Consider the following 15,150-nt stretch of genomic DNA (forward strand, 5'->3'; position numbering starts at 1 on the left):
TCAGGACCTCCAGAAGAGCAGGCAGTGCTCTTAAGTGCCGAGTCATCTCTCCAGCCCCAGAATATTTTTTATATATATACAATCATTTCTGGCGCAAGTCTGTGAAGGGGAGGGCAGCAAACATGCCCATACATCAGCAGTTGGGGGCAGCATTACATTCTACCTCGGATCCATTCTTGCTTAGCAAACAGCAGGTGTACATCAGCCATGACAAAAAAAATCTGATTATGTAAAGAACAAACATGCCAGAGTGAAAAGGAAGGACATGGGAGAACATAATAAAGATGATTTCTGTAAATATACAAAATTTCAAAGTGATCCAGCCATGTAAGACATCAACACAAACAGTGGACCGTGACCAGTGTTCTTCTCAGGATAATACTCTCAAGTGTATGTGATGTAAAATCTAGCATAAATAAAACCTCAAAAACAAAAGTGGGCTGCCATGGCATATCAAGTTCTTGCTTAATATTTCATAAGCCCTGTGTCTTTAATCCTCACAGCAAGTTTATATGGAATTATTGCCTTGGTCGGCTACTGCACAACAAACTATTGCAAAACTCATTGGATTAAAAGAATAATCACATATAGATCCTCAGCAACTGAGAGCTCATTCTGATGACATGAATTGGCTCCCCAGTATTCATTGTCATGTGACTCACGACACCTGTAATTCCCGCTCCGAGCCAGAAGCCTCTGGCCTCCACAGGCATCTGCACTTACATGCCCACACCCACACACAGCCATAGCCACATACATGTAACTTAAAAGAAATTCTTTAAAAATAACATAAATAAAACTAACAATCTGACTGTATTTAAATTAGCTTAATTTAATTGAACAACTTAATTTAACAATCAACTTAATTAAAATATGTCTGTATTTAAACTGGAAACGAACCAATCTATAGGGAATGCCGAACCAATCCACAGAGAGCCCTGGCTAAACTGAAAAGTCAAGGTTTACTAGATACATTACTAGACATGTTCTCTATATTAAAGGCAATATGTGGCAAAGGAAGGGGACAAATCCAGAAGTTTTTTGATAGTTTGTTGCATGGTAGCTGACCAAGGTAATTATTCCACATAAACATACTGTGAGGATGAAAAGAGACGGGGCTTGAGAAGTATTAAGCAAGTAGATCTGGTCAGTCTATGGCAAGGTGCTTATCCAAATGTATGGACTCTCCATGAATCAATATCACCTCTGCCACGCAGCCTCTGTGTTCTCCCCAGTGCTCCTTTTCCCATCCTCGACTCAATACAGACTTGCTAGAAAGATCAAGCTATAAATGATCAGTCCACCATGGATCCTGACCCAGGTTTAGGCAATATTAGCTCTGGACTCCCCATTCACACCTGTACTTCTTCTCTTCTTTCCTCAGCTCCAAAGGGGTGATGTCTCGCCTCCAGACCAGGCCTTCTTTGTTCTTCACAAAAAGTCCTCTGACTTTGTTTCATTTGAATGCAAGAATCTTCCTGGCAAGTACATAGGAGTGAAGGATAACCAGCTTGCTCTAGTGGAAGAAAAGGACGAAAATGGAAACAGTATCATGTTTAAGCTCTCTAAAATGTAATGTGATGAAAAACCTGTGGGTTCTGGGTTGAATGACTTAATGTTTCCAACTGAAGAAAGGCTAACAGAAAAAGAAAGCCATTCTTGGTTTAAGATGATGTGGAATTATTATATAGGAAGATTCTTTTATTTCCTTTTTTACAGCTACACGTTTAGTAAACACGTGAATATACGACATAGGGCATTGATAAAGAAACTGAAAGAGATTCAGCCTTGCCCTTTTTTCTGCTTTAAGATTACACTCACAGATCTCTTCAGAAGAGCACTAACCACAGATCATGTTTCGCTTGAGACAGGGTCCATTCCAAAAACCTTCATAAAAACAAAACAGAAAACCAGCAAAACAAAAACAAACACAAACAAACAAAGTAAATACCTAAACAATTTTCCCTGGTTCCAAACAAAAGATTGCAATACTAGAGCAGTTAGTGGGAGGACCAGCTAGGGGGAGGACCAGTTGGTGGGAGGATCAGCTAGAGGGAGAACCAGTTAGTGGGAGGATCAGCTAGGGGGAGGACCAGTTGGTGGGAGGATCAGCTAGAGGGAAGACCAGTTAGTGGGAGGATCAGCTAGGGGGAGGACCAGTTGGTGGGAGGATCAGCTAGAGGGAGGACCAGTTAGTGGGAGGATCAGCTAGGGGGAGGACCAGTTAGTGGGAAGATCAGCTAGGGGGAGGACCAGTTAGTGGGAAGATCGGCTAGGGGGAAAACCAGCTGCTGCAGAGACTGTTTCTCAGAATAAAATACCAAATGTATCAATAGATGCCCTAGGCAACCCTCAGATCAGCCCTTTCTGTCAAGAACCCAAGCACACCAGATGCTTACATGCCTAGACAGACAGGATAACTGTATGAGAGAGAAGACAACTGGAAAACAAAGAAACAGAAAGTCTGTGTTTGTGAAGTGGAGTGATGTTACCTGTGCTTCTTTCTTTCTTAAAATTCCCATTTTCTTTTAAAAACATAGCAGTTTAACTTTAAGCAAGCCAGCTTTCACTAGGAAACAAAACACATGTTAGTTCACACCTGTAACTGAAATCACTGACTATAAGTCTTCTGACTATAAGTCTTCTGCCCCTTCTTTGGTTCTTTGGACCAACATATCCATAACAGATCTTCTACTCCCTGAGCCTTGTTTCTGTTTTCTCTGACAGCTACACACCAACACACTTACTCCGCTGTATTTAATCTGCACTGCATTGATTTGTCACAGTCTTACTCTAGAGGAAAGTAAAAACAGAATCTACATCATCCCCCTGGAAACCACCATGTTGACTCTATGAATCTGTACAATACCCTTAAAATAGTCATTAAGAAGTCAAATGTGTTCTTCTTGTTGTTCGTAACTTTGAATAAACTATTTTTCAAAACCACGTGTGACCTCAAAACACTCCAGCATTCTGAATTCTTAAATGAAAATGAGTGTACATCAGTCCATCACTGTTGACAAATGAAGCAAGTGGCTGTTTGACAACTTAGGGTATTAAAGTAGACTTTTCGGAACATGGAAGGGATTGTGTCTGTCTTACCTTCATCCTCCCAGTGCCTCTTTCTTTCTCTCAAATAGGAGACTTTCACACCAAACCAAACATACACCTCCATGTTCCTGCATCAAAAATTAACCTAAAATCCCTGATCCTTTATTTCTTTTCTGTTTTGTTTTCTTTTAAAACATATTTTCAGAGCTGAGGAAACTTTTGAGAAAGATGAGGACCGGAGTTCGGATCCCAAGCTCCCATATAAAAGCCAAGAGTGGCTGTAAACCCCAGTGCTAGGGAGGGTGATTCTGGGCTGCTGCTGGCCTGTTAGCCCAGCCAAGCTGGTAAACTCTGGGTTCCGAGACTGTCTCAAACAGAGGAAGAGTCCTGATGTTGATCTCTGGTCTCCACACATGTGCACATGTGCACACCTCACACACACACATTTTCCACATTATTACAATCAGTGTTATTTGATTAAAATATTTAATGTTGCACTGGCATTTTGTCTTACATGTGCTGTGATGGCTCATAATAAATATTGCTGGAAATAATCTGTCCGTTCAATTATATCAGAAATGATCACTTTATCTGATATCTAAAATTTTAGTCATGTAATATTGTTTATGTTTTTTAGGTCTTGCTGTATTTGGAGAATTTTTGAGAATTTTTATTTAAAATTTTTATACAATGTATTTTGATAGTATTCTTTTTTTCTCCTCCAATTCCTTTCAGGTTTTCCCCACCTCCCTACACATCTGCTTTCTTTGGGGGGAGGGGGGTCTCTTTCTCTCAAGGAAAAAAACATGAAAATCAAAGCAGACACATTAAAAAAGAGAGAAGGTAGATAAGACAAAAATCACCAAAATGAAACAAAAAGAACACACAATAACATGGTGTCCATTTTGTGTGGCTCAGTACCCCTGGGGTGAAGCTTCTTCATCCCAGTTCTTGTGTGTGCTCTCACAGTCTCTGTGGCCTCATCCATTTATCAGCACTGTTGTGTCTGGAAGACAGTTTCCTTGGAGTCACCCACTGCCTCTGCCACTTACAATCTTTCTGCTTCCTCTTCTGCATGGATCCCTGAGTCTCAATGGGAGAGGTTTTACGAAGACATCCCCTGTAAGGCCGAGTGCTCCAAACTCTCCCCTTCTCTGCACATTGTCCAGTTGTGGATCTCTTCATTAATTCCTATCTACTATAAGAAGGACCTTCTCTAATGAGGATTAAGTGACACTCTGCTCTATATGTACAGCCATATGTCATTAAGAATCATTTTCTTGCTCTGTTCTTTTAACAGAAAAATAGATTTTCCCCGAGGCCTTTGACCTCTCTAGTCCTAGGTTCTTGGCCACTTGAGCAGTGTCAGGTATGGGCTCCATCTCATGAAGTATGCTTTAAATCCAATTTTTAAAAAAATGGTTGGTTATCCCATTAACATTTGTGCCACTACTGCACAGGTATATCACGCAGGCAGGTAGATCGATGGGTGAAACTTGATCATTACTTTTCTCCTCCAGGAGACTGCAAGGTACCATTCAGAACTATGAGCACTTGTCAGTAGGGGGTGAAATTTTCAGCTGGGCACTAGCTCAATTTCTAATGTTCAGGGGCATAAAGAAGCTGTGTCTTCATAGTAGGGCCTTACCATCAGGTTATGGAGAGTAACCAATTGCCTTAAGCAACAGTTTGTGATGTTAGGGGGTGGTTATCCTATGGGACCCCTTTGGCCAACAACTCACCAAGTTTTAACCCTTTCTAGGCACAGAAAGTTTTATGTGGTGGCAGAAGTTTTATGTCTTGTTGGGGGCATTGTCTCCTACATTATGTGGTGATTCCATTTAAATTCCTTTCATATATGTATCTATTTTAGAAAGCTTCTGTGGTATTAGGTGTGCATCTGGCTTTTAAAAATTTCTTTATTCTGAGTTGTCTGTCTCCCATATTTTCTCCTTTCCCTGCCCTCTCATCCCCCTTTCCATTTGCTTTTTCTTCTCTTGTTTCACTGTTATCTCTTTATAACACTAGATTCTACATCCCCTTCCCTGTAAGGTCCTCTCCTCCCCACTGGTCCCTTACAAGCTATCTAACCTCTGTTGTTATTCATGTTATTCATTCATATGTTATGGTCTTACATATGAGAGACCCTATCTCCAAAAATAAGTTGGATGGCTCCTAAAGTGTAATAGTCAAGGGATAACCTCTGACCTCCTTGAGCAATGCACACACATGTATACCAGCACGTGCACAAATATGTGCACACACCTACACAGAAAAAAAAACAAGTCATAAAAGACTCACTGCTGCCCAGCAGTGGTGACGCACGCCCTTTGATCCCAGCACTTGTGAGGCAAAGACAAGCAGATGTCTCAATTCAGGGCCAGCCTGATCTACAGAGTAAGTTCCAAGACAGGGCTACACAGAGAAACCCTATCTCCAACGGGGGAAAAAAAAAAGCAAACCTCATTGTTTTCTATGCTTACAAAAAAATTATCGAATAAAAATCACCTGTGTTAAAACAAAACTGTGCTGTTATTATTTTAAAACTTCTAAGACATTGAGAAATGGTTGAGATTAAGAATCTTCGATTGTGGTTGCTAAAGCTTTTTTCCTCAACTGTTTACTACGTAAATGTGAAGATAATAAACCAAGCCAGCACTCAGCCTCGACTTTCCCCACTCATAGGACTATCTAGCAGGGACGCCCTTTTCCTATGTGTGGCACTTGGAGGAAACTAATTTGGCAAGCTTTAAATATTTGTCAAGATACACTGGGCCCAACCCTTAATACAAAGTTAAACACTCAGCTTGCCTGTGACTCCCCAGAACTGATACCTTGTCACCCAAGTCACTGCCTTGACTTCTGGAGAAATTAGGCAAGACATTCTTGCCAGGCCACAGCCAGTGGAGGCCAACTTTCAGAATCATATTTGCCACTGGTCCTTTAAAAAAATATTTTTTTTATTGGATATTTTCTTTACTTACATTTCAAATGTTATCCCCTTTCTCGGTTTCCCCCCCAGAAACCCCTTATCCCATCTCCCCTCCCCTTCCTTCTATGAAGGTGTTTCTCCACCTACCCACCCACTCTCGCCTCCCTTCCCTGGCATTCCCCTACACGGGGGAATCGAGCCTTCACAGGACCAAGGGCCTCTCCTCCCATTGATGCCCAATGGCCATCCTCTGCTGCATATGCAGCTGGAGCCATATCATGTCTTCAAGAATTACCAGAAAAGCCAAGAACCGTGGCCACCTTACCTACCTCCTCTCTCCTTTCTAACCTCGACTGTGTACCTCTCCTGTCTATTGCCAGGGCATGGCTCCCTCTTTCACACTAGACGGTATCTCTCTATGGCACTGAAGCAATCGCATCTGCCATTTTCTCCTTAGTACTCAGCAGACTGTAAGACTTCAGCAGATAGTCCAAACTTACCTGTTTAATAAATAGTAATATACGAACAAAATAAATCTATCCTCCGTGTACTTAGCAGCAATTCTTGGAAACAATATTTTCTGCACATAAGAATCTGGTTTAAGCATCTATTGCAAAACCATAATCGAGTTCCAATTTAAAATGCTTTCCTGAAGGTCAGCCTGATCTGAGGGTACGAAGCCAATTTTCTAATCCCCTGAGGTATTAAACTGTATTCTCTTGCTATTGTTATTCTCATCGTCATCATTATCAACACCATTTTTATTATTAATTATCTTTTCCAAGAACACAAGGACAGCATTAACAACTTGGTTATGCTCTTAGGTGAAAATGGTCCAGCTCTGAGATAAAGTGTCTCAGAGCCCCGATTGACATTTGGGTCGTTACTGCTCTTTTCTGTTTACTTTTATTTTTTCACGTGGAGGTCAGAGGTCACCGTATGTCTTTCCCAATTTATCATGCTCATTTTTCTGTGACAGGGTCACTTACTGAACCTGGAGCACATTGATTAGGTAGGCTGTCTGGCCAATGAGCTCCAGAGTCCACTTGTCCCTCCGCCCTGCACCTCAGGCTTACAGATGTACACTATCATGTCTGGCTTTCTATGCAGCTGTTGATGCTCCAAACCCAGGACCTCATGCTTGTGACAGAGTGACTGGCAGGTGACTTACTGACAGGTGACTCCTCAGCTCCTGTTTTCTCTCTTTATCTTTAAGGAGACTCTAAACTCACCCACCCTGACTAGGACCCACTGCCCCACCACAAGACCTAGAAGATTCCTTTTGAGTCTCTCAGCGAGCTTCTCCTTGAAGAAGAATCCATTTGAGACAACTTTTGCCAGGCAGTGGTGGCGCATGCCTTTAATCCCAGCACTTGGGAGGCAGAGGCAGGCAGATTTCTGAGTTCGAGGCCAACCTGGTCTACAGAGTGAGTTCCAGAACAGCCAGGGCTACACAGAGAAACCCTGTCTCGAAAAACCAAAAACCAAAAAACAACAACAACAACAACAAAAAAGAATCAAGTTGAGACAACTTTTAAGACACCTCCCACTCAAGCAGACAACAAAAACATCTACATATGTCAGGCAAGAGGTGGCACTAATGGCCCCTTGCTCACTCTATCGCTGACCTCCAGCCCATCACCTCTGTAAGAGAATCTGTGTGTTTGCATATTCTTTTTTCAGATTTAATTTTTTTTATGTGGATGGGTATCCTGCCAGTATGTGCGTATCAGTAATGGGTGCATTCCTAGTGCCTGTGAAGGCCAGGAAACAATATAGGATTCCCTGAAACTGGAGTTACAGATCGTTGTGAGCCACTACATGGGTGCTGGCAATAAATCCAGGGCCTCTGCAAGAGCAGCTAGTGCGCTTGGTTGCGGGGCCATCTCCCCAGCCCTTCTGTGGGTTTTGTTAATCATTGTCCTGATCTTTCCTCTGAGGTACCGAGGCCCCATAGGGTATAAATATAGGGCTTGGATGTAAGTATTTGTCCAGGTTTTCCATAGAGGAAGAAAAGTGCTCCATAACACAATCCTGTGGCTCCCAATCCCCAACATCTGACACTTCAATATCTGAGCTTCCTTTCTTTATGATTTCCTGTCAGTGCTGAGAGTCTTCATCTCACAGGAAGACAGTGCACTAGCTCTAGCAAAGGAGGTCTAAAGGAGACCGGGGTCTTAGGTCCAGGTTCTGCGTAAACCATAGGATTTCTCTCTGAGCCACGAGCACAAACAGCATCTCAAACTGTTTCTACCCACAGCATTTTTGTTGTGGCTGCTGACGGCTTCTCTAGCCAGCCCCATCCTTAGTTCTCCAGATACCAAGTGTGCATTCTGCAGTTCAGTTCTGATACAAAAGCTCAGTTTTACAAAACCACCATACCTCAGATTCTAGATACCACCCCCGAGTTGGCACTGGGACTCTGCCTCAACTCTCTCCACCTCAAGTACTGAAGATGGAACCCAGGGTCTTCTGTATGCCAAGCAGGTGGTCTACCAACAGCTGTGCTATCCCGAGTCCCATCCTCTGCCCTTCTGACTAATGTCTGGAGTTCCTGAGATACCCTGTGATAGTTTGCTATAGTGATCTACAGAACTAAAACAAACAAAAAACAAAAAAACAAAAAACAAAAAAAACAAAAAACAAAAACAAAAAACAAAACAAACAAAAAAAACAAAAAAACCTGCCATTGTCTTTTTATTATAAAGGAAACAACCCAGGAGCAGGAAGAAGGAAAAGATACCCAAGGCAAGGCGTAGACAGGGCTGTGGGTGTTAGCATTCCTTCTAGGCTTTGCCCCACAGTTACCTAGCAACAGCCAGGTGTGCCTGACTCAGTATAAAAGAGGATGTTGGCCCCTCCTCACTCTCTTACTTTCTTATTCTCTTACCCTCTCTGTCCCTTCTCTCCCCATTCCCCTCCCCCCTCTCTCCATGTACTCATGGCCAATCTCTCTCTCTCTCTCTCTCTCTCTCTCTCTCTCTCTCTCTCTCTCTCTCTCTCTCTCTCTCTCTCTCTCTCTCTCTCTCCTCCATCCTCAACTCCCTTCTCCATGTCCTAAATAAACTCTACTCAACACTATACCTGTTGTATGTAGGACCCTAAAGGGCTGCTATGCCCTGGCTGAGACTTTCTGTGTGCTGCTGTCTACAAAGTAACATTCTGCAGTTTTTCTAAGAACAAAACATCCTGTTGAAGGATGATGCCCCAGGAAGGGAATTTACACTTGACACCCTTTGCCCCCCAGTTGAGTTCCTGTTGTTTCCTGAGTTTGTGTTTTTCCTTCCCTGGCTTGGTGTATATATTGAACCTGCCCAGTAAAAGCATTGGCATTCTCTCACAGCGAATGACCGGAGTCTGAGCTGTTCTTTAATCCCCCCAGACCTTACACTCGCTCGATACCCGCCCTGCACCTCAGAGGGAAAGGATGCCGCAGCATGGGCCCGCAGAGGCACCCCTTCCACCTCACCATACCATGCCTCTACCAAACATATTCTGGTTCTTTTTTTAGTTTTCATGAAACACAACATTGGTGCCAAGACCTACTCTCTGGGAATGCTGATTTTCATGAGTTTAACAGGAAGCTCTTTGAAGTCCTTCTTTCAGAGGTTTTCAGGCCAATGCCATTACAAGGAAATGACCAAGCCAACATTTGCCAATGATTGAGCCCACTTCAGCCCTATGGCCACTCCTGGAGATAAGGCACATGACGTGAAGTGGGTGTCTGACTTTTTGGCTAATCTAATGCTTTCTGTGAGCCCTTTGAGGTGCCGACTATTTTGTTAGCATACAAGAGATACCCTTATCAAGAGTTTAAGGAGTTATGCAAAATAATCATAATAGAAGCCTAGATATTTGTTTATTTTTATTAAGCTATAGCACCTTATCTCCTATTTCACAGTAATGCCTGGCCTCAGGGTATAGATAAATTTCAGGCACTCATCATTAATATTTATAAATGTACATTCAGACCTATTATTGTTAGGTCAGTGGTATCCATACTTGCCTAAGAGGTGAACAGCAGTTTGTCATGTGGGTCCCACCCAGAAGGAAATCATTAACTACTCTCAACCTTGCTTCCCTTGCCTGGATCGTAAAATAGGAGAGAGCTAATTTAGCCTACATAGACCTTCTGTAAATCCTGAATAAGACCATGAATGTAAAGGTGCTTGGCTAACTGAGTAATGAAGTTTACAAAATTAATGTACAAGCTGGGTGTAGTGTTGTACACATTAAGTCTCAGCACCCTGGATACAGAGACAGGCCGATCTCTGTAAGTTCGAGACTAGTCTAGACTAGATAGCAAGTCTGGATAGCCAGAGCCATACAGGGTGTGTGTGTGTATATGCATATATATATATATATATATATATATATATATATATATATATATATGTGTGTGTGTGTGTGTGTGTGTGTGTATACATATATATGTATATATCTGTGTATGCATGTATGCATTATATAGATATATATTTGTGCATTATCTATGTATGCAATACATACACACACACACACACACACATATATATCATGTGAAGGACAGAAGTTCACCTTGGTTTGCAGTAGTTGTTAAAGTTCTATCAGGATTACATTAGGAAGAATCTCTTTCATTATGCTCATTGAAAACCTCTAATCTCACTTTTTTCTTCCTCCCATTTGTCTCACTTCTGTTTTTAAAGACTTGCTGAAAGATTTAAAGCATCCCTTGGCTGTAAACGCCCTTCTGAAAAAAACAGTGGGCTTTGGGATGTTGAGACGCAGATTCTTGAGTTATTAAAGTGTTTAAAAGCATGATTTCATTTCAGAATACATGAACAGAGATGGGAGATTCAGTTGGCCTTTACTCACAGTTCTGAGGAATTACGTTCCAAATTCTTAGAAATTCCTAAGTGCTACACCAGGTTAACAAGCGATGGGCAGGAGGTTCTGACGAGCAGTAAGGCTCGTTCATGTCACTCCTAGATCTAGCCACTGCCCTGCACAGCTCAGACCTCAAGCCAGGAAAACCTATCATCAGCCTCCTGTTCAGAAAGGACTTTGCTCTCAACTGAAAATTCAGCATCAGAAAGGTATAGATGGCAGAACAGAAAATACTGTGTGGTTAATAAGCAAAAAGATGTGACATGGCTCTAGTGAAGGAGCCATCTGCTTAACTGCTTCTGGGAGATGACTTCACAAAGAAGGGCCTTAAGTCCCCATATGAAGAAGATCTATCGGGAACTAGAACATAAAACAAGAGAAGAAATCCTAAGAAAATAAGTTAGAATGGAAGAAATGCCAAGGTGATGTGGAAATCTTGAGATTGGCATTTCCTTATTCAGGTTCAAGTCATGAAGCACATTCTTGTCCCAGATGTAGTCACGTCAAACAAGACCGGCAGTGCTCTGTGTTATGTCTTTCTGTATTCGATGCATGTTCCGTAACCAGTGATGGTTTGGGGCTGTCCATGCTGACCAAGGAGATGAGAAACTGTTGGTTTGCCCTGAATTAAGGTGTACTACAGAGAAACGCCTACAAATGGCTCATTATAGGAGGATGTTAGAAGTCAGGGTAAAGAGGGCCCAACTGGCTGGATTCTGAAAGTCACCAACAACCAGACAAAAACAAAATTTCTTGTGAAATTAGATACACTTGAAAAGAAAGGAGACAGGACAGGAGGGAAGGAAAAGAAGGGCAGGAAGAGGAGGGAGGAGAGGGGCAGGAAGGGAAGGGAAGAGGGAGGAGAGGGGCAGGAAGGGGAGGAGAGGAGGAAGGGTACTAAAAAGAAAAGCTTGCAGAAAAGCATAATTAACTCACATACACAAAACTTATGAAAGCAAACCCTTCTCATCTCTATTTCTCCATCTCTCTACTGAGACATCAGGAAGCACCAGTAACAGTAAAATCTCAGAAAATACGGAAAGGAAGGGGTGGGAGAAATCCCTTTAGGAAGTAACAGTGACTCTGAAGAGTGAAGTCTGAAAGAAAGAAACCTTCATGAAGAACTTTCTAGCGCTAAAGAAAATTCTTCTCTCCTTCCTCCCATCCCCCCCACTTCCTTCTTCCTTCCTTGCACTTGGGGTTCAGCGCAAGGCCTTGAATGTGCTGGGGAAGGGGTCTGCAGTTAAACTATAGTTGCAGTGCTCCTTGGCTTTCTAAAACCAAGATAATTCTGGGAGGACTAATAAGTGGAGCCATTCTTATTATTACTATAGGTTTGGAAGCCATCAATGTAGCACAGAGAAGAGGGAACCTGAAAGCAGAGCGGGGAGCAGGAGCTTTATTATGGTGTAAAGAAAGAAGTCAAAGCAGAGGTCCCAGGAACGCTCGCAAAGGGAGATAAGCAGAGTCTCAGTGGAGAGTGGAAGACATGGCACAGACACAAACTGGGGAGGAAGGACTTACAGGAACTCGAGGAGAGAGACTTATTAGGTGAGATACATAACAATGCAAGAGAAAGCCAAGACCAGGTGAAAGATTCACCTGGATATCTTCAGCAAGGACTGCATTATGTACCGTCAACTTCCCAATACGAAAAACTCTATTTTAAAAAGGGATACCTCTAGGGAAGTTTCTGCTTGTAGGAGATGGCAGTTAACATGAGATTCTCACCTGGTCATCATTCGAGGATGAAGAAGCCCTGGAATGCTCAACCCTGAATCGGATTTATACATCACACTCTCCACCCAAGTTCAAGGATCTTCAAGGGAGAGGAGTGGGAAGACTGTAACAACCAGAGGCAAGGGAAAACTTCCAGGAAGGTTGTTTTCAGGACATAACAGGGCGGTTGTACATAAGAACTCACAATTGTGAGAGCACCTTACTTTAGAAGGAAGCCACACCAAATACCACCATGGGAGGGGTTGAGATGGGCATGAAATCCCACCACTAGCAGCGGGACTATTGGCATTTGATGCTTGCTGGGATAAGGAGAGTCTGTTTTCTTAAGTGGTGTGATCCGTGATCACAGGACTCTGTCTATTGTCCTGCGTGTTCTTTGACTATTTGTGTTTATTGTCTTCCTTGTTCCTTGACTATTTGCATCTATTGTATTGCTAGTTCCTCAACCTAGAACTGACCTTAATACTTGTATATAATTTAAACGATATAAAAGCAAAAAAGGAGGAGGAGGGATAAGATAGGGGATTAATGGGGGTGGGGGAAATGAGGAAAGGGGACAACATCTGAAATGTAAATAAATAAAATATCAATTAAAAAAATGGTGTGATCCATAGTAGGTTGACCACATCCTAGGGCAGGCCCCACTCCCAGGAGTAGTTATGTAATACAAACTGGTTTGGGGAGTTGCAAAGAAAAGCAAAAAACAAAAAGAAGAAAACTTGAAATGGGAGAATAGAGATGTAAGAACAGATCTAGGAAGAATTGAGGGATGGGCACATAAGATCAAAATACATTGTTAGAGATTCTCAAACAACTAAAAAATATGATTCTTTAAAAGGGACTGAGTGCCTTGGAGGTGATTCTTACATTTCTGGCTTGCACATCTGGATGACCAAAAACATAGTTCTGAGAATGAGAAAGAACAAACTCATTGATGGAAGAGCTCCAATTTGGAGCTGCATTAGAAAGGCCTGGCAGACCCAGCTCTGACGTCATACCCACCTCTGACGTCAGACAAGTTCCTCTGTATAGGATGCTGGAGTTCAGAGGTGTCATTCACAGAGACTTTATGGATCACTTGCTATCTAACCCATTTCTAGTGGCAGACTCACCTCATTGCTGTCTCTTCCAGACAATCATCATAAACTTGTGGCTTACACACAGAGCAAGAACTTGGCCGTATAATGGCTCATTAAGAGACACTTCTAAAGCAATCTTCGATAAATGAAACAAGTCATTCGACTCGGAGCCCAGAAGCCTCTCCTAAGGTCATCGTGCACCTTCCATGGAAGAGGCCAAAAGTGACATGGGCATTAAAATATTCTTGAAACTCTGCAAGGTGGCTTTACTATTTTGTCTAGTCTACAAATAAGGGAGCCACAGCATAACATTTTAAGCATTCCTCAAGACTGCGGAGCATTAGAATTTGGCTAGTTAGCAACACCCAGCGCTAGAGACCAGATGTGTCTTACCCCTCTGATGTTTTCACTATTTGCTTTGGGAGTATTGTTTTGCATAATAAGATAATCCAAGAAGCTAACAATGCTTTCTTGCCCTAGAATATGAACAGAGTCTCTTCTTTCCCAAGAGGTCCTTCTTCTCTTCCTCCTTCCATCCTTTCTGTTCCAGAGAGATGGAGAGAGATAGGATACCGTTCTTAACCCGAATGTTGCTTTTCTTGAGAGCACATTTGGTATTCTCATAACTGGGCTTTGTGTGGTAAACAGACTCCTTGGCATGGTTACCTTCCCTGAGAGAGCCATTCTCAAGCACTGAATGGGAGGGAGAAGTCCTCAGGCAGCTGCTGTTCTCATCAGTGACTGACACTGCCTCAACTATGAGGAAAGGGTAGCCCTCAGGCATTAGCTCATTACTATTGCAAAAGGAACTGACCACATCCTCCCATGGCTCCTCTAGCTCATTTTATTAGGGTGTGAGCAGGTTTCAAAATGAAGACAAATTCAGTGTCATAACTTGCAGGCAGCTAACCACTATAATCTCAGGGTTTAAAGCTGGATTGATGGTCACCTCTCTCCTCTGTGTACAGAGTACCTTACAGTACTGTGAATAAGCTAGTAGGGGCAAAACCTCTAGTTAGGCACTAGCATGACTTCTCTGTCCTCTGTGTTCAGTGAGATCTGGAAGTGCTGTCTTCAGCAAGAGCGTCACCATCGGCTTGTAGAGAACGGCTGATAGCCTTGGCAATTGTCTGAGGTGTCTGGGGTTTCCCTGGTGCTCTTTTGTCTTTATTCAACTAGATGTAACGCATTCCCGGTTTCACTTGTGCATAAGGTGTTAGTGGAGCATCTTAGCCACTATTTGAGACTCTATTTAGATTTCTCTCGTGATTTTTATATTTTAGGAAGTTTCTACAATAGTAGGCTACCATATGGCCATCAAATAGCCCTCAGTCTTACTTATCTCTCCCCATATTCCCTCCTTTACTTTCCCCCATTTTAGATACTGCTCTACTGTTGTGAAGAGACACCAAGGAAACTCTTATTTTAAAAAAGCATTTACCTGGATGCTTGCTTACAATTTTTGAGGGCTAGTCTAAGACCACC

The 15,150-nt window shown here is 42.4% G+C and overlaps 1 protein-coding gene across 3 annotated transcripts in view; it reads left to right on the forward strand.

Moving 5' to 3' along the window:
• Il33 (interleukin 33) overlaps window positions 1-3,083 on the forward strand; it is a 39,363-nt gene extending 36,280 nt beyond the window's left edge. For 2 of the 3 annotated variants that reach the window (XM_034521293.2, XM_034521280.2), the window contains one exon: window positions 1,385-3,083. In XM_034521293.2, coding sequence (XP_034377184.1) covers window positions 1,385-1,576 — 192 coding nt within the window. In that variant the 3' untranslated portion in view covers window positions 1,577-3,083. The remainder of the gene's footprint in view (window positions 1-1,384) is intronic. The other variant, XM_034521285.2, reaches the window with a different exon arrangement.
• The last annotated feature ends 12,067 nt before the right edge of the window (window positions 3,084-15,150 follow it).

This window comes from Arvicanthis niloticus, chromosome 1 (assembly GCF_011762505.2).
Source record: "Arvicanthis niloticus isolate mArvNil1 chromosome 1, mArvNil1.pat.X, whole genome shotgun sequence".
NCBI classification, from domain to species: Eukaryota; Metazoa; Chordata; class Mammalia; order Rodentia; family Muridae; genus Arvicanthis; species Arvicanthis niloticus.